Here is an 18,999-nt window from a genome sequence, read left to right as displayed (position 1 = left end):
ACACAAACTAACCAACTGTAGGTTACTTCATGTAGGCTACTGATCAGGTCCTGATAACTAGTGATGAATGTTTATGAGATTTGGTGAGAGCAGGTCAGAGTGTAGGAGGAATCAGAAACTCCATCTCAATACAAACCAACTGCAGCTTCTGCTCTGATCACTGAACAGCGTGTGACCAGAGAAACTCTGTGTTTTCACTGATTCAACTGTTCCTCAACGAAGCTGTTCCTTCCTCATCGAGACTGAGGCTAGGACACTTACATATGGACACAGACATACATAAATTAATTAATGTAAAAATAAATTTAAGACATTAAATCATTTATTTCTGTATTTATTTATTTATGCATTTAATAATGTAACTATTTTTTCATTTATCAATCAATCAATCAAATTTTATTTGTATAGCCCATATTCACAGATCTGAATTTGTCTCATAGGGCTTTAACAAGGTGTGACATCCTTTGCCCTTAACCCTCAACAAGAGTAAGGAAAACTACTAAAAAAACCTTTTAGTTTATGCATTTATCTATTTATGCATTATTTCCGTTTTTATTGATTCATCTATTCTTATATTTCTTTGGGTATGTATGTGTCTTTAGACATTTCTTTATACATTTTTTAACCTCCATAGGCAGAAACTGAAATATAAAATAATCCTGGTGAAGTTTTCACTACTGTATATTCATCTGAATTGTAAAATTGTTTTTTTCTTTACCCTTTAGAGTTAAGTACTTTATATTTACATCAGGAGTGGGTCATTTCTACAGAGGCCATGTTTTTTTTACAGTGGCCCAAACTGGACAACTAAACATCTTTTGTGTTTACATGACAACTGAAGGCTATCACAGGTTCTCTTCCATGTTTAGAAGAGGGTGAGGTGAGGAATATTCAGCTGCAGCATGCAGTTTCACCACTAGATGTAACTAAATCCTACACACTGAACCTTTAAACTATATAACACAACTTAAGCAGAACAGCGTAGATAAATAAGTAATACCTTCTGACTTTTATTAAACAAACTTGTTTAAAGTGGTCATAATTAACAATGGCCCGTTTTATGATGCAAATTTTAGATTACATTATTATTACTGATGAATGACCACATTCTTTATTGAATCTTAGTTGACTGAAGTTCAACCTGAATTAAGTATAGATTAAATAATTGTAAACTATAAATCAGCGGTTTATTTGTTTAGCAGATAATCCCTTACAAACGTTTTCTTTTGAGCTAATCATATGTACAACCTAAGTCTTCTAAATAGCTAAATAGCAAGAGTGATTGAAGAGTGAGTAAAATACACGACCATCTTATTTGGAGTATTTATCAGCTACAACCAGTTGACCAGTGTGTCTTAATTAAAAACGATATGGTCCATTTATGACTTTGTTTCCTTACCCAAATAAAATAAAATAAAATAATTTCAAAGTTTATTGTCACATGCACCAATGACAGCGTCATTGGAGCAGTGACATACTTGTGACCTGGCAGGCAGCATCTACACAGTAGACGGGCTTTACAAAATTAAAGAAATTACATACCATATAACATATAACATAATAAAATGAAGCAGCAGTTTACAGGGTGAAGGATTGGGGAATATTAAATTAAATAATATGAATATATGTGAAGTAATTACCTATTACGTGTGACCTGTGATCTTGTGACCTGGCAGGCAACATCTACTTAGTAGACGGGCTTTACAAAATAAAAAAATAACATACCATATAACATAGCAAATGACACTTAAACATCAAAACTCAAATAATTTGATTGACAAGTGTTGATGCCATCAAACAGTTTATTATCCAGCTGAATGAATAAACATGAAAATTAGGACCAGGAGAACAATAATGACGTTAAAGAAATGTTTTATTCAGTACCAGGAAAGGAACAACTCAGTGGATGCACACAAAAAGCATGGTCTATTACAACTGTCCACAAATATGTATGCAGTTTCAAGTAAAATCCAAGCCAGGGTAAACCATTGCATTCTGAATGAACATTTACACTTCCACTTCAGTCAAATCTGTAATAATTTGAGAATATTAAAGTACTTCCGGTCAATTGTAATCCAGGATGTGAGGGTAGCAGGCGGAGCTGGAAGCTGTGGGAATAAAATGTGCATTATCAGAGATGAACAAAATGAATTTTGAGCATGTGCTCATTTTCCTCTGAAAAATTAAAGAGGTTTGACAAAATATGTACATTTTATATTCTGCACCATTCTTACACACACTATAACACACACCATGTTCATAAAGGAAACCTTCAATACTTGAAACAAACAGAGCCTGGGAAGACAGCCATGAAAATACAATTGAAAAAATTGAAAATAATGCACACGTTAGTTGCTGTTAGCTATCAGCACATAATGGATTTGTATACAATTGTGAATGTAAGTGGGAATTAAACATAGTTGTGTATACAAAGTGGCCACAGAACCATTTTTGTATTCATCATGAAATCATGTGTACACATTAAATAATCAAACTTCTGTTCAGTGTAAGGAATATTTTTCATGATCATGTTTAGTGAGATTTCCCTCTTCACACTTAAACATCACTAACAACTAATTTTGTTTCTTTTTAAAGCTGCAATCTGCTGAAAATCTAAATTTCTGTGATTAAACTATGTGAAAAACATGATGTGACTGATGCAACCATTCTAGTGAAATGAAATGATAATATTGAATAACGGCCCAGCCCGAGTTAGTGACCGGCACATGATGTTTTTTCCCCAACATCAATAGTAAATTCCATCAAACTGCAACAGGCACACTCCTCCTCTCATCACTAACCCCTACAAAGAACAAGCCCTGATAAATACAGTATGTTCACATGGCAAATATAATATTAAATACAGAGGGACAAGGTTTTAAAGCCCTGGTCCATTCTATGATCTCCTAAGGCATGGAAAAATGTTTTGAAATTTGTGTTTCTGATGCTGCAGATTAAACCGTTTTGTCATGGAAAGGCTAACATCTTATAGATGTGGATCAGTTTCACTGTAAAACAAGAATGTGGGGCCTTGAGAGCCTCAACATTAGAATTACATATGTAAAGTGTATCTTGATGGTGGCAATATATGTATGCTTATCTTAAAGTAATCTGCATCCTATACCCAAAGTTGACAGGTTGAACTGAGGGTGGCGCTAAAGAAAGACAATGAACAATGAACAATACTGTAGAGTAAACACAATGATTCACTCTTTAATTGTGCAAATCGTGAAAATGGAATAACCTGACGACAGCTTATGGCTCGCTGAGGATGGACACATGACATCCTATCATACCATGACCCCTCACCTGCTAAATATTTTTCACTTAATATCATTCTCAAAAGCGTGGACAGCATGGCTGTAAAAGACTCAGACCACAGTACTTGAATGATGTCATAGCAGCAACTGTGTTGTGCTGGCTCAGAATTGTTCAGATTTTTCACACACAGACCAGTTTGTCTGTTATCCAGCAGCAGCTCAAATGGATTCCCTGTATTCATGTGTATTCATTAAATCCCTGTGTTTGACACCCACACCCCAAGACAACTGAGTTCACAGAAGGAAAACAGTTTCCCCCTTCTCCTACATCCTGGATTGGTCTCATGCAAACAATGAACTTATTCTGTTCTTCATTTACAGCTACAAAATCAAGCAGAGACTGATAAGCTCTGTCTCTGCACGTGTCTGTCCATTTTAAGTCACAAGTATGTTTCAATTTAATGCTGCTACTTCAAGTAATAATAATTATATAATAGTAATAATGGTAATCATTTAATAAATCAATGATAAATTGTGATCACTCTGATCATTGACGAAAACCATTTGTCAGCACAATACTGGGAGGTATATATTGGTAATTATTATTTTGTAGTATTTTTACCATAATTAATTAGCTAAATTTAAAATAACTTTATGGAGAAATTGACTAATAGTAGCAATAGTGTTATCTAAATTGCTTTTCAAACTTTCGATAGATATGCCAATATTAACCTTATGATTTTGGGCATGATAAATGTTTAATGGAAATCTGATGTTTTGACTGCCCCCCTTGAAATATTCACGTCACAGACTTAAAGGTGAACCATATCAGCGACATGATGACACCCTCCGTTTCAGACCTGGTTTCTATTGTTACAGCCAGCTTTCACAGATCATTTGACAAGGACATATGTAATTAATAATATGTTCCAATAACCACAGAAGTCAAAGCTGGGACTGACACCTGAGCTGACCACGTTCAAGTTGTCAAAAAACCGAGATGGACGCCTTAGAAAATCCTTTGCTGTGCTTACTCTTTAAGTTATTTAGTATGTACAAACACTAAAACTATTCAGATAGAAGATGGACAATTCTGTTTTCATGACTGATTTGAGAATGACAAACAATCAGTATGCTCCTTCTGACGTCATTTAATTGTTACCTGTGAAGCAGCCATCGTGGATTTTAAAATCCACACTGCGAAATTCGAAAACTGCCACTTTCAGGTTCAAATGGACGCACCCTAATATCACATTCATCTGCTCTTCAGATGGTCCCATTTCCCTGACTTGCAAAGTCACTCATCTGACTTCTGTGTGTTTATGTGCTCTGAAGTGGGAATGTGGAAAAAACTTGGATGCTATAAAGATGCAACATTTTCCCCAGAGTTGTTGCTGCACCAATACCTTCCCGGAAACCTACTCGTTATCACTTGTTACTGCTAATAAATACAATTTCAGACAAATCCAGGTCCAGATAATTGTCACAACCGAATTCAAAAATACAAATTAATTGTAAAAAATGTTAACGCATTACACGTATTTGTAACATTAATCAAAAGGTTCTAACCCTCAACCAACATTTACTTTCGTCCACCATGTTTTTGTGTAAAGTCAATAAGTTGACTTATCAAGCTGCTGTTTGAACTTGAGTCTGTACTTTTTTTTCTGATTATTTTGATACCTCACAAATGCACTATAACAATCACTGGATCTGACCTCCATACAAGCAAAGTCAAGTTAACAGCCAGGCTGGCTATGCAGCACAGCTTCTGACTATAGTTCTCACTAATTCAGTCAGCTCACTTCACATGAGCGAGCATGTGACCAGTTACAGGACACCGGGTCTTTTCGAGTTCTCCTGTGCCCAAAGCTATTGTGTCTTTCGGCTGTTTGATGAGGCTGGGCAGGCTCCTGAGTAGCCCTGTTTTCCCGTTGAAATAATACCATGTAATCTTAAACGAGGTCAAGTCACAGCACCTTACCTTCATCACTAAATTTCTGCTGAAACATTAAAGTTTTGTATCAAATTAAAGGCGGTGATCAGAGAGGACATTAATGACATCATGTCAAAACAATAGGCTCTCTATAGCAATGTGTCTGCATGTTTCAGACAATGGATACATTTCATCCGTTTTAGCAGATAGTGGAAGAAACCAATGTGCCTAGATGGTGACATTCACCAGCTTCCTGCAAACTGGTGACTATCAAGCAGCTCAGAACAGAAGTGCAGGCATCGGATCCTTTTCCACTCATGTATTATTCAGAGATATTTGATAAGACATATAGGTTATCCCTCTGAGGCTGAAGCCCTGAACAACTACCAACCCGCACTGACTTGAAACTAGATCAGGCATGGAAAATTCGCTAGATGCAGACTCTGACCCTAGTTTGCAATCTGAGGCGTTACTCTTACATTGGATTTAAAGAGGTTTCCTGAAAGATACTCTAGACGTAGCAACTCTTGTCACAGTACTCTTCCAACCATCTGTAAATAAAAATCATTCAAATCCAAAACATGATATTTCCTAACTCAGGTGGATAGAAATTACATCAGACATGTATGCACTCTAGGGATTCTTAGCAATTTCTCCAGAGGAGGTGTATGTGTGAATGCAAATGTCCAGGTGAGAGCCTCTGCAGTTTCTAAAGACCTCTCCACCAAACCCCATAGTATAAAGTCAGCAAAAGGTCAACAGACGTCAATGTGAGAACACAGCAGAAGATCCCCTGCTGGATTCACTGCTGGGGATCTCCAGCAGTGAACAAAGAAGATGTCAAGAGAGTTTGTGATGTGATGCACCAGTGTCAATGTGCTGTAAACAAAATCATGTGATCTCTGCAGCAGAATATACATAAGATCCTGCCTCTGCTCCACCCTTCGTCTGAATCCTGTGGAGAGTTGTCCAAACCCAATGCACTGGAGTATATACAGAATCATTGTAAATCCTATGAGACAAATTGTAATCTGTGAATATGGGCTATACAGATCCAATTTGATTGATATTAGTATGTATGAAAATACAAAATAATTGAAAGGAACGTCAATTCATCCTTTTTGTGCCCCTACTCTGGATATTTCTTCATCCAGAGTCTCTTAGGCTTCTGGAAAAATGACCCAAATGTTTGAAAGATTATCAGGCATTTATCTAAAAAGAACAGATGTTCACAAACGCACTGTAATGATACTGCATGGGAGGCACAAACTGGGGCCACGCTTACCTTTATGTTGAGAAATTTCAAGCATAGGCACTGATGTCAAAATGGAAATCACAACTCTTAACAAATATGAATATGAAGAGAGAATGAAACAAGCGTGTGTGTGTCTGCTGTCACATGAATGTGTGATGAACAGCAGCAGTACCCACTAACACCACAACTGCTTCTCCTTACGAAAAAAAATAAATTTGGCTTTTTAAATTTTAGAGCTTCTTACTGCAGCCATGGAAACATCACAGGCGCTTGGTGGCTCAAAGTCAAGTCCAAAAGGATTACACCAACCAAGACCAGAGACAGTTTATGAGAATACAGGAAAATGTCCAAATAGTTGAAGTGCAAAGAAAGATTTTTCTGTTTTCTCCAAGTCCAAAGGTACCATATTTGAGAAGGACACTCACCTCAAATTATCTCAACCTTCCTTTGCTTTCCCTCCCATCAAAGTCTGGTTGGTCCGAATTGAATGGCTTGCATCCCAGTCTCTCTCCCCTTCCTCCACTGTCCTCCCCCCAACCTCTCCCACCACCAGCGTCTCTCCTGTTCTTGATGAGTCTTGTCTTAAAAAAGAGCCACCGGCTGAGACCAACCGTCCCTGGCTCTGTTGCCTTGGCTGGACTTGAGATGCAGAATCCCGTGGAAACTGTTTAGCATCAAGCACGTCTTTGTACTGGATCTCTGGCCTGATCATTCTCAGACAGGCTGTTCTGGTGGCGTTGTCCAGCCCTGGTTGAAGCTCATAGCCAAGAATCTTTACCATTCCAGTCTGATATGGCCGGATGGTTTTATCTCGAATCCGATATGCCTCCAAAGGTTTCCCACCATCCCTGAGGCAAACCTGGGCCAGTACGTCCCGCCGTGCCCTGAGAAGAGCTACTTCCTGCTCCATCTCAGTCAGACCAAACCTCTGAATTTCCTCCCAGAAGGTCTGGTTGAAGGCTTTGTATAAGTACCAATCTAAGGCATTCCACTGCCGCAGCCTTTCACGCTGTTCCTCCGTGAGTGGCAGATTGGGCGGCATTTTGGCTTGAGAATGTCCTCCTTTATTACCGACACCAGCCGCAGCCTTGCCCACCCGGCTCCCACCCATCACCCCAATGCCACTGGGCTTCTGCTGGCGGGCATTGAGGCTGAAAGAGACAACAGCGTCCAGTGGCCAGCAGAGGGCATGCCTCAACAGGATCATGGACTGATCAAAGTACTCAGACATCAGAATCAGATTGAAGGCCTGGCGGATCATGGCCTCACCACGTTGAGCCAGTGCCATAGAGAAATTAGCATTGTGGTCCATTCCAAAGTCAAACGACAGAACGTTACGGGCATAGTGATTATTGCGTAAACGAGGGTCGTAGTATTTCTTAGGGTCATCAGCAAAGTCGCCCAACCCTTTGGCCTTCCGAAAGGCAGGTGCTACCTCTTTGAAATAAGAAAAGGAAGACTCAGCCAGAGAAACCGGGTCTCTGATGATAGAAAAGTAAAAGGTGTCTTCCGGCATCACCTTCTCCACCTAGAGACAGAGGAGGGACATGCGGTCAAAAAATGTGCAATTAATATGATGCAATTCAATTAAAGCAGTAGTATATTGGTTTCCCTGAGCAACAGATGCCTTACACTGAATTATTTTGTATTTTTAAAGTGATCACCAGAAAGAAGCAATCTGTAAATCCCTGACACAGGGACCACAGACGGCTCCATAGCCCGACGGAGAGGCTACACAGCCTGTCCAGTTTTAGCTGCAGTCAGAAAGATACTGCTCCCCTACGTGTCTCTATGCGCTTCCCCAACCACGTCAAGCCAAACCGATCTCCACCATCTCCTCCAGACTTGGCTTTATAGTTGGGGTTAAAATTAGGTTTAGGTTAGATTAATTGTAATGGTAAGGCATTCATTGTGGATGTTTAAGGTTAGGGATCATATTATGCCAATCAGTGTGAGTGCCCTCACTAAGATAGAAGTACAAACGAGTAAGAGAGAGAGAGAGAGAGACAGTGTGTGTTACTTTTCCCTAAGGTTCTGGGACTTTTCTGGGAATTTCCACAGTAGTCCGGTTTTGTGTCTCAGCACATCAAACTTTGATACATTGTATGCACTCACCAAGCAAATACACGATCTAACCTTTCATTCTTTATATCACAATGCATCCACATCACATATACCATCATCATTGTCCCAATGTCAAGCTTATATTGCTATTCTGCATAACTTACCTCCAGCTTGTCAAATTTCATGTGATTTCCCATGATGTGGAACTCCTCGGCTCCAGGACCCCGATAACCTTTGACCCTGTGAGCATTGAAGGGCAATGGATAGCCCAGCTGGTAGCTCATTGGCAGGGCAAAGTGAAGGTTGCGCTCTTCTCCAAATCGGTACAGGATGTTGAGCACAGTGCTGCTGGCCGTCTTGTGGGTCTTCAGGAACATGATGTGGGTGTGGGGCTGACAGGAGCCCAAAGAGGGCCCCTGAGCATCAGGGAACGAGAAAATGGAGTGAGGAGCTGGCTGGAAACTGCAGGAGGAAAAGTGGAGGAAAAAACAATGTTTACCATTTGATCAAACAGTGCACATTTATAATCCTGAAGCTTAGTGTCTTTAAGCTGTATAAATCAACAACGGATGTATTTTAATGAATCTATGTAATGTGGAAGGTGTAACTTGTGATGAATCCTTAAAGAAGTTTCAACAACCATGTAGTCTCCCTCAGCACTGTCTGTTTTTTATAGCTTATCTCATTGCTTCGGTTTTGCCATCGTATAAGGTCCCAGGTGCAGAAGGCAGTGAAAAGACCAGGACACAGTGGAGCATTTGGCAGCTAAAGACAAAAACAAATCTTCTCAGGTGTAGGTGAAGACAAAACTAGAGGTAAAAGAAGAAAAAAAAAAAAGGAAAAATGCTAATGTTGCTCTGTACAAGCTGGTTGTGTCAATAGGCAAACAAATGTTTGTTAATATTCTCAAAGTCACCTAACAAAAAAACTATTGGTATAATACACTTGGTTGAGTGTAAGCCTTCTATATCATCATCAGGCAGTAAATCTCATCAATATTACTCACAATATTATTATACCCACTGGGCATCTAGAGACATGGTGCCAGTCCACAATGCTGATGCAGTGGTAACAGTCAGAGGTTACCATTGTGTTACATACACACTCATCTCTCACCTCACTGCCATTCACCTATTTTACTTGAAGCTGTAGCTAGAATAGTATGGTTCGGAAGTTGACATTAGCAATTAGTTGATAAACTAAAACAATCCAGCTTTATAGCTAATGCTGCTCCCAGCCTGTTTTTCCACACTAAAACACAATGTGAAGAGGTGTCATATGACTTGGTCACTGTCGCTCTGTCAGTGTGGTTCTTGTGGTTGCTGCAGACGTCTGCACGCTGAACATCAGTCAACACTTGTTGCTGTGGTTATAGTTATGAAGCAAAAAACAGAAGCAGCAACAGCATCCCTATTTTGCGCTGTTTTTTTTAAATAGTATATTTGTAGATGTGCCTCAATCTCATTACATACACTTGTGTCTATGGTAACTATATTCTGAAAGGCCCCATCGCATCTCCTGAACTCTTTGACGGCTATTTAGGAGCAGAGCAAGCTATGAATGCAGATTAATTAAAAAGACAGGAGCCAATGTATTTTGGTCAATGTGTTTCTCCTCTTTTACTTTCCACTGTTTACCTGCTGCGAACCAAAGGCTGCTCAAACGTGATTGGGCAAACTAGAAACTGAAACTCTGAAGCTTATTTCCCTAAAATGTTCCTCACTCTCTGAATCTGCATATAAACATGTAGAATCTGTTTAAAGAGCTAGTAGGAGTATGGCGGGTTTGATACATGGATGGTAGAAACACATCTCCTGAACTAATCATTTTAATCAATTATCTTGTACAGCCTAAAGAATACATTACCCAAGCTGATTAGCAGCCCATAGTAGTATCTCCAGGAATGAAGCCCATTAATTAACACTTAATGTCAGGAGAGAATTGTCAAAATATTAAGAGGTTTGTCCAGAACATACAGACTCTGTCAAATGTCCAAAAACCACAGATGCTGGTCACAATTTTCTAATAAAAGTACATTTAGTAAATTCTCAATGTTGGTTTAAAAAGAAATCTGTTTCTTTTTCAATACACTAATCTTCTTACTTTTTTCAATAGAATAGTTGACTTACAATATGAAGAAAGGCTGCTGCACACTAGAGGATAATCAGGATGATTTAGGACCCAATTTGTCCCTTCAAATCGTGGGGGCATTCCCGACTTGAAGTGAGGCAGTGGCGATTATCTGCCCCAATAATCCTAAATTGTGGGGAGGTTATAAAATAATCTTGGTTCTCCAGATTGAGTTGGAGCCTCCCCAATCTCTAATCGTTAATTTCAAACATGTCTGATATTCACGATAATCGACCGACAGAAACCCGCCAACAAGAGCGAGCTGATCCTCTAGTGTGTGAGTTCTGAAGATTATACGATGAAAAACGGTTAAATCAGTCTTTCTGGGATCTCCCACGTTTTTAAAATAGGTCAAGAGTTGAAAATCCTCTAGTGTGCAAAATCCCAAAGTCACAGGAAGCTAAACTTTGTGTGGTAAGATTTCTTAGCCGCATGATCAAATCTGCTGTTTGTAGCGATTCCACAAAATGATTGTATCTTTTAGTATGAACTAGAGGCACAGCTACAATTAGAACCTGATAAAATACAATTAATGAAACTACTTACCTCTTGTTGAAGATGACCCCCAACAGCTGGCTGGCGAATGCAATTGCCCCGAAGAGCAGCAATGCCTTCCACATCCACACTGGACCCAAGCGACCACAAACCAGCCATCGCAACATCCTGGGGGAGAATGGGTCAAGGGAGAGAGTCAGAGAGGGACACAACTGAGTGACTCATAAAACAAATATGACTAATGCATTATACTCATCATCATCTTTACAGACACCTGAGCAGCCTGGAAACATCCAGAGACAACAGGGCATGTTCATCATTAAGAAGCTGTTTACCAACACTAACTTCAGAATAACATTTTCTGATCAATACAATACATTTGATAGTAACAATCAGTTACGATCAAATTTTCGAGACTTTTTCTTTAATTTAGTGTACATCATGAACAGAGAGTAGGTGATGCATCAAATTAAAGGTTAAATTGAGATATTTGAGGATGATTTTAAGTCTGATTTAAGACTTTTCACTTCAATACTTGCCCAAAAAACTACAAAGGATCTAGGGGAAATTGTGCCAGAATTACATACAAAGCAAATGTATCAGTAAATTATATTTTCATATTCATTTGAGTATGACTACACTACACAGAAAATTTTGAACAGAATAATAATGGGTGTGTGTGTGTGCACATTCTGGTGACCTTTTAAGGCTGCAGTAAGGTTTTCCTCCCATGTGACTTATGATTGCGTTTTCTTGCAAGAGGTGCAGCAAGTTTCAAATTCATTCTTTTGAATTCTTTACTCAACATTAATATTTATCCAAAGTTACCGAATCATCAAGTTTCTAATCTGCTTGAATGGAAGTGTAATCAAATTGGTAAACTTGCGAAATGCAATTGAGTGTTCTCAGTGGTCCAGAAATAAATTTGAAGATGAGAGACCGACAGCCGTTATCACATTTAGTAAGTATAGTCACTGTTAACAGTCCGCTATAATTAGTTTTACACACAAGGATTCAGCTAAAATTAGCAACCTCATTCAACCACAAGCAAACCCCAGTTTTGTCTAATGACATATTAATGAATTAAAGAGCTGCTGGCGTTTTGCCCCACTGCGGATATCATCTCAGTGTTCTGTTTCAGTTTGGTGTGAGAACAGCTTTCACGTTGATCTGAATTAACAGTCATGTTTTATACTAAACACTTAATTAAGTTAATTTATATTCGGTACACACGTGTATCATGACCGGACAGAAAAAAAAGAAGTCCCTGGCACCAATTGGATAAACGTAACAGGCAGGTGCCCATTTTGGCTTTAGTGGCCATTTTTGTGTGTATTTTAAGGGAACTCCTCCTAGCGCTTTCTTTAGATCAACTTAAAATTGAGTTTCATCTTGAGTCCTTGAAGATTACCACTAACTCATATTTGGAGTTTTTGTCACACACGGCGTAGCGTCAAATTTAGATAATTTGCCATCAAAACACAAGGTTGTTGTATCTAGGACATACATGTTCCAATCTACTCCAAACTGGATATGTATGACAAGAGTCCCGGCCTGATGACATCTACACAGAAATCATGATTTAAAAATCCCAGCGCCCCCTGGTGACTAGGGATGCATAAAACTACTCCGATACAACCGCACCTGATACCACTTTACGGCAACTTGACGTCAACCTCACGTCACTTGAGCATGTAGCCGGAGGAGGTGCAATGTCAGCATTTGGAGATACTTCAAGATAAACAATGATGACAAAAGAGCAGACTGCAAACTATGCTCTGCTAAATTGTCAAGAGGAGGGGTGAAAAGTAGCTCCTTTAAAAGAAACAATTTGATAAAGCATCTCAAGAACCAACACAACGCAGTGTTGAAGGAATTTGGTAATGCTAGCAGCGGCAAACAGCATCAATGCTCTTGATAACCAGCCGTTGTCAGTTGATGATAATAAGGGATTTTGCTGTCTTCTCAGTTTACTGGACCCGAACTATGAGATTCCCAGCCATCACCACATCACAGAAACCGTATTACCAAAGCTGCATAAGTTAAAAAGCACGTCAACAGCCTGCTGCAGGACATTTCAGCCTTCAGCTTCACCACTGATATTTGGACTCACGTCAGCCCACTGTCTCTCATCAGTTTAACTGCACAGTGGATTGGTGAGGATTTTACTCTCCAGAGAGTCGATCAATAAATCAATCAAATTTTATTTGTATAGCCTATATTCACAAATTCACAATTTGTCTCAAAGGGCTTTAACATGGCGTGACATCCTCTGTCCTTAACCCTCAGCAAGAGTAAGGAAGAACTACTAAAAACCCTTTTAACAGGGTAAAAATACGTAAAAACCTCAGAGAGAGCCACATGTGAGGGATCCCTCTCTCAGGACGGACAGAAGTGCAATAGATGTCAATCGTAGGAAAACGGATTAAGTTTTTAGCAGCATTGATGAGGGTAAACATTTTGAAGGATAACTTCAATACTATATGTCAAGCAGTCCTGCTGCAATCATAGTCTCTGGTCAGCATCCAGCAAGATCATGATCCACCATCAAGATCGGATGTCACTATAGTCCACAGTCATTGTCCACTGCCGCCAATTAGGAGCCATCATCAGCCGCCGCCTCGGTCGTGGTCCACCACCACTTGCGATGCCAACGTGACAAAGGATCCGCCATTACCACTACGATCAGCCCGCACGATATAGAATCCGCCATACTGGATCCACCTTGTGACCTCTGATGCGCGTTCCACAAATCGTAATCGATGGTGCGGCCACAGCTGTGGCCCTGGATCTGCGGGCGATAAGGCACAGGGACTCCGGTGAAGGGGTTAAGTTAGTAACATGTACTGATGAGATATGAATTACTTTGATGTGATAAGGATGGAGAAGAGGAAGGAGAAGCTTGAAAGAGAAGCTCCATGTGTCATAAATTCCCTTTGCGCCTTAGCGTCATCAGGGGTTTTTGCCTTGATACAATGATACAGGCCGAACTTGAGGCTACACTGAGGCTCAAGGTAAATCTGACTGGCTACTGGTTTGTATGGTAGTACTTTGAAAACCACGTGGCCCACTCAGTAGATCAGACATCAATACCTCTATGCCTTTTTGAACTAAACACTTCCTATTTTGGAACATAGGGCAAGTTACGTTTTGCTGCACTAATTAGCTCTAACTATAAGCTTTATCAAAAAGGAAGGTTTTAAGCCTACTCTCAAACAAACAGATGGTGTCTGCTTCCCGAACTGAAAGTGAGAGATTATTCCACAGCAGTGGGGCTTGATGGCTTAAAGCTCTGGCTCCTACTCTACTTTTAGAGACTTTAGGGACGACAAGTAAGCCTGAATTCTGGGAGCGGAGTGCTCTAGTGGGGTGATAAGGTACTAACAGCTCATTAAGGTAAAAAGGCGCCATATTATTAAGGGCCTTGAAAGTGAGGAGGAGAATTTTTAATTCTATTCTAGATTTAACCGGAAGCCAGTGTAGCGATGCTAATACTGGAGAAATGTGCTCTTTTCTTGGTTCTTGTCAGGACGGCATTTTGGACAAGCTGCAGAGTCTTTAACGACTTACTGCTGGAGCCTGATAATAATGAATTACAATAGTCCAGTCTCGATGTAACAAAGGCGTGGACTAGTTTTTCTGCATCTTTTTGCAAAAGGACATGTCTGATTTTTGAGATATTACGCAAGTGGAAAAAGGCGGTCCTAGAAATTTGTTTTTAGTTAGAATTAAATGACAAATCAGGATCAAAGATCACTCCCAAGTTCCTGACTGTTTCATTGGAAGCAAGGGCAATGTCGTCTAGCGCAGCTATATCATTAGATCATGTATCTCTAAGGTGTTTAGGGCCAAGTATTATAACCTCTGTTTTATCTGAGTTTAATAAGAGGAAATTGCGGGTCACCAAGGTTTTTATGTCCTTGAGACATGCTCGAAGTTTACTTTGTTCAGGTTTTATTGACAAGTATAACTGTGTGTCATCCGCATAGCAGTGAAAATTTACAGAGTGTGTCCTGTTTCCTAGTGGAAAAATTTATAATGAGAATAAAATTGGGCCGGGCACAGAGCCCTGTGGAACACCATGGTTAACTTTGGTGCGCACAGATGAACAGATTAATTTGCACGAATTAATAGCGATCAGAAAAATAAGATTTAAACCAGTTTAGGGTGGTTCCTTTAATGTTAATTAACTCTTGTCTCTGTAATAAAATGTGATGGTCAATTGTGTTGAATGCTGCACTGAGATCTAACAGAACAAGGACAGACACGAGTCCCTGATCTGAAGCTATTAGAAGGTCATTGGTGACTTTTGCCAAGGCTGTCTCTGTGCTGTGATTGGCTCTAAACCCAGACTGAAAGTCTTCATATATATTATTTTCCTGGAGAAACACAGCTGATTGGCTACAACTTTTTCTAAGATTTTAGACAGGAAGGGGAGATTAGATATTGGCCTGTAATTGGCTAAAACCTCTGGGTCTATGGTGGGGTTTCTGAGTAGGGGTTTGATTACAGGTATTTTAAAAGACTGTGGTACATAACCTGATGATAATGATAGATTGATTGTGTTAAGTAACGAACTTACTATCTATTAGGGGCAGAATTTCTTTAAGTAATTTTGAAGGAATGGGATCTAAAATACAGGTTGTTGGTTTAGAACCTGAGATTATTTTGGTAAACTGATCACGGGTGATCAGAGAGAAGCTGTCTAAATAATGGGAAGGATTCTCAGCCATTTCTGAGATCTCTGTTGTTTGGAGGTTAATTGTGCCAATTGAGGGCAGGAGATGGTTGGTTTTATTTTAAATAATAATAGAATTTTATCATTAAAAAAGGAAATAAAGATATAGTTATTTAGATCGAGGAATACTGGGTTCGGTGGAGGTGTGACTCTGTGTCAGTCTGGCTACAGTGCTGAAGAGAAACCTGGGGTTGTTTTTATTGTCTTCTATTAGTTTTGAATAGTAGGCAGCTCTTGCTTTGTGGAGAGCCTTTTTATATTCTTTAACACTACTCTTCCAGTCTAGGAGATTTTCAACACTGTTGCTGGAGCGCCACTTCCTTTCTAGTTGTCTTGATATTTGATTCAACTCACGTGTCTTGCAATTATACCACGGAGCTAATTTACTAAGTTTGACATGTTTCTTTTTTAGAGGCACTTCAAGCAAAGCAGTTTCGGGGTTCGCACACTAGCCAAGCCACAGCAGGTGCGTTTGTGGAAAAGCTTCAGATGTGGGGCATTCTGAAAAGTTCTGTTTACGTTGTGCTCCGGGACAACGCCAAAACACGATCAAGGCCATTAGTGATGCTGGACTCCCGAGCCTGCCGTGTGTCACCCACACCCTTCAGCTTCTTGTCCCAAAAAAAAGGTTAAACCATATTTTGTAATGGATTCTAGAATCCTGCGCACAGGTATATACGTGTATATATAACATCTGACAGAGGCGTGTCCGCATCGTCACCGTTACGATGTCGCACATGCCTCCTCCTCACATGCACATGTCCTGCTTCCATGGACAACAGGTCCGCCGTACAGAACTGCAGGTAGTTTTTTTCGGGCTGTTAAGAGTGAAGTTCTCGCAAACTTTTTACTTCCTGTTGCGCGAGGCAGCGGACGCCGCCATTGGTCCATGTTTTGTAAACGACGTTTAGTTCCGCTGCGCGGCACGAGAAACACGCGCTATGACGTAACCAACGATTCATCGATGAGTAAATTAGATTTTTGTCGACGATGTCGACTAATCGTTGCACCCCTACTCTCCTCATATCACTGCTTTATCCATCAGTCTGTAATGTGATCTACTCTTTCAGAAGAGTATGCAGAGGTTATGAATATCTCAGGGCATCGTCATCACATAAACATCGCCTACTTTGAGAATTCCTGACGGAAATTGATGCAAATTCAAATGACCTACTGCTGCACTGCAATGTTAGATGGTTGAGTAAAGGCAGGTTTCTAGCACGCGTTTGGGCCATTCGTAATTAAATTGAATCGTTCCTGGAACAACATAAGAATCATAAGGCCAGATAGTTTGCTCAGTTTTTGGAAAGAGAAAAATTATTTTATGGCCCTCTTAGTTGACATAACCTCACACCTAAATTACCTCAACTTAAAACTGAAGGGGAAGAACAACTCTGTGTTTGATTTGGTAGCAGCTGTCCTGTCTTTCTAGCGGATGTTGGAGATTTTCAAAGTGGATCTCCAAGAGAACTTTATACATTTTCCAGCCATGAAGCAAATTCAGGGAGAGAGATATTTTCTCTCAGGTTGACAGGCTGATGACTTCAGCCTGGAAGAACAGGTCCTCATTTTCATCCAAAATCCTTTTCTGGTCAAATATGGGACAGGAGGCTAAAATTACCTTCAAGTGGGTAGATATGGCATCTCTACAGATGGAACTTGTTGATCTGCAAGCAAATGTAGTACTGAAAGAGCAATGTGGAGTTAATAATGCTGCCAGCTTCTGGCTACAGACTACCTGAGAAAGTTTTCCCTGGTTTCACTAAATTGGTAGTACACACCTTGACGATGTTTGGCTCCAATGAAGTTTTTGCCTCAATCTTTAAGTGGTTGTTAAGCTCAGTTCAACCTAAAGCAATTTATATGTTTGTCTTTGAGGATGTTACCTATTTGATGGTTAAAAGTAATGTCAGCCTATATGCAAATTCCAAGACAGAATGTTGATCGCACTTTGTTTCATGTTTGTCCAGCATAGGTATTGTATTTTTGCCAGTTTGTGTTTGATTTTGTTTTTTTACAAAAGCAACCTTTAAGCAACAAAAAAAAAGTTAATTAAGCTGATTTAGTCAGAGCCCATATTTGTACCTCTCTAATTGTTCGGACCCTAGAAGGGGAGGAGGGTTGATGTCTGGACCTCTTGTAATTTTAGTTGAAGACCCCTGCTCTATTGCGTCTGGAAACCTGTGATGGGTTGTTTTCAACTTATTATATTGTTAGTGGGAGGGCCACATGAAAATAAAATTGAAAAAATTAAAAGTAATTATAATGATCTCAGGTATTTCCAAAGTGGCCGTTGGGTAATCAGTAAGAGTGATAACAGTGAACCTCCTGCCCGTCACCATTTAACACCGAACATGTGGCGAGAACACAGTAAAGCAGAGATACAATGGTTACATGATAGTGAGAGCAGTGATCCACACAGAGGAATCTGTAGCCTCCACAACACAAAGGATAATTTAGTTCATAACACAAACGTTGTAATGGTTCTTTTTTGAGGACGTCGCATTGTCTTGTATTTCACGAATTGTACCCAGGCAAGAAAAGAAAAAATCCCCAATTCTCTGTCCCTTACTGCCGAAACTATCCTCGATTTAATTTATCTTTAGACTGAAGTAAGTCCGCAAATGGAGCCTATGTCTCACACACGCGCGCGCGCACACACACACACAAACACGCACAGCTGGACTGGATAAATGTTAAAGAAAGAGGCCGCTGCGTGTGGAGGAGCTCCTCCACCCACACCTTCTCCCCTCTCTGCAGGCTCGCAGCCCAGCGCCGCCCTTTATTCACCACAATCCCCGCATCCCAGCCGCCGTTCATAGCCTCAGATTTACGCCTGAACCTGCTACCCCCTCGTCGCACTCTGACGGCTCTGCTAGCGAGCTAACGTTACCTGGCTCTCCGTCTGAAAAGCATAGCTGAGTCCCCGGGCCGGTATCGCTGACGGTGTTGTTGTGAAGCTGCGGAGAGCTCGGAGCATCTCGAGGGCTTCAACTGCAGCTTATCCGCCGCCGGTGGAGATCAGGCCATGCAGCCGGAGCAGGCCCGTTGACACGGATCCTGGGTCATTCCCTGGGAAACTGCTAGGTCCTTTAGTCCTGGCCGGGTCTTTATCCAAATC

The 18,999-nt window shown here is 40.3% G+C and overlaps 1 protein-coding gene across 1 annotated transcript; it reads right to left on the bottom strand.

Annotated features, from left to right (window-relative positions):
• Positions 1-2,065: 2,065 nt before the first annotated feature.
• Positions 2,066-18,794, bottom strand: gal3st4 (galactose-3-O-sulfotransferase 4). The gene is made up of 6 exons (XM_061066591.1): positions 18,772-18,794; positions 11,192-11,308; positions 10,153-10,155; positions 8,680-8,977; positions 6,877-7,979; positions 2,066-2,108 (listed from the first exon to the last, which is right to left on the bottom strand). Exons 1-5 carry the CDS (start codon positions 18,792-18,794, stop codon positions 6,888-6,890), a joined length of 1,533 nt encoding a protein of 510 aa, XP_060922574.1. The 3' UTR covers positions 2,066-2,108; positions 6,877-6,887.
• Between the last annotated feature and the right edge of the window lie 205 nt (positions 18,795-18,999).

The sequence above is a fragment of the Limanda limanda genome, chromosome 22 (assembly GCF_963576545.1).
Source record: "Limanda limanda chromosome 22, fLimLim1.1, whole genome shotgun sequence".
NCBI lineage: Eukaryota > Metazoa > Chordata > Actinopteri > Pleuronectiformes > Pleuronectidae > Limanda > Limanda limanda.
The sequence above is the reverse complement of the archived record's forward strand: the minus strand, read 5'-3'. Positions and strand labels throughout refer to the sequence as shown.

Bases quoted from the DNA above. Each gene is read 5' to 3' on its own strand.
- gal3st4 (XM_061066591.1), bottom strand. From the start codon at position 18,794: ATGCTTTTCAGACGGAGAGCCAG. The intron at 11,309-18,771 runs GTAACGTTAGCT...ATTCTCCCCCAG, and splicing joins CTTTTCAGACGGAGAGCCAG to GATGTTGCGATGGCTGGTTT. The intron at 7,980-8,679 runs GTAAGTTATGCA...CTCTGTCTCTAG, and splicing joins TGAAATTTGACAAGCTGGAG to GTGGAGAAGGTGATGCCGGA.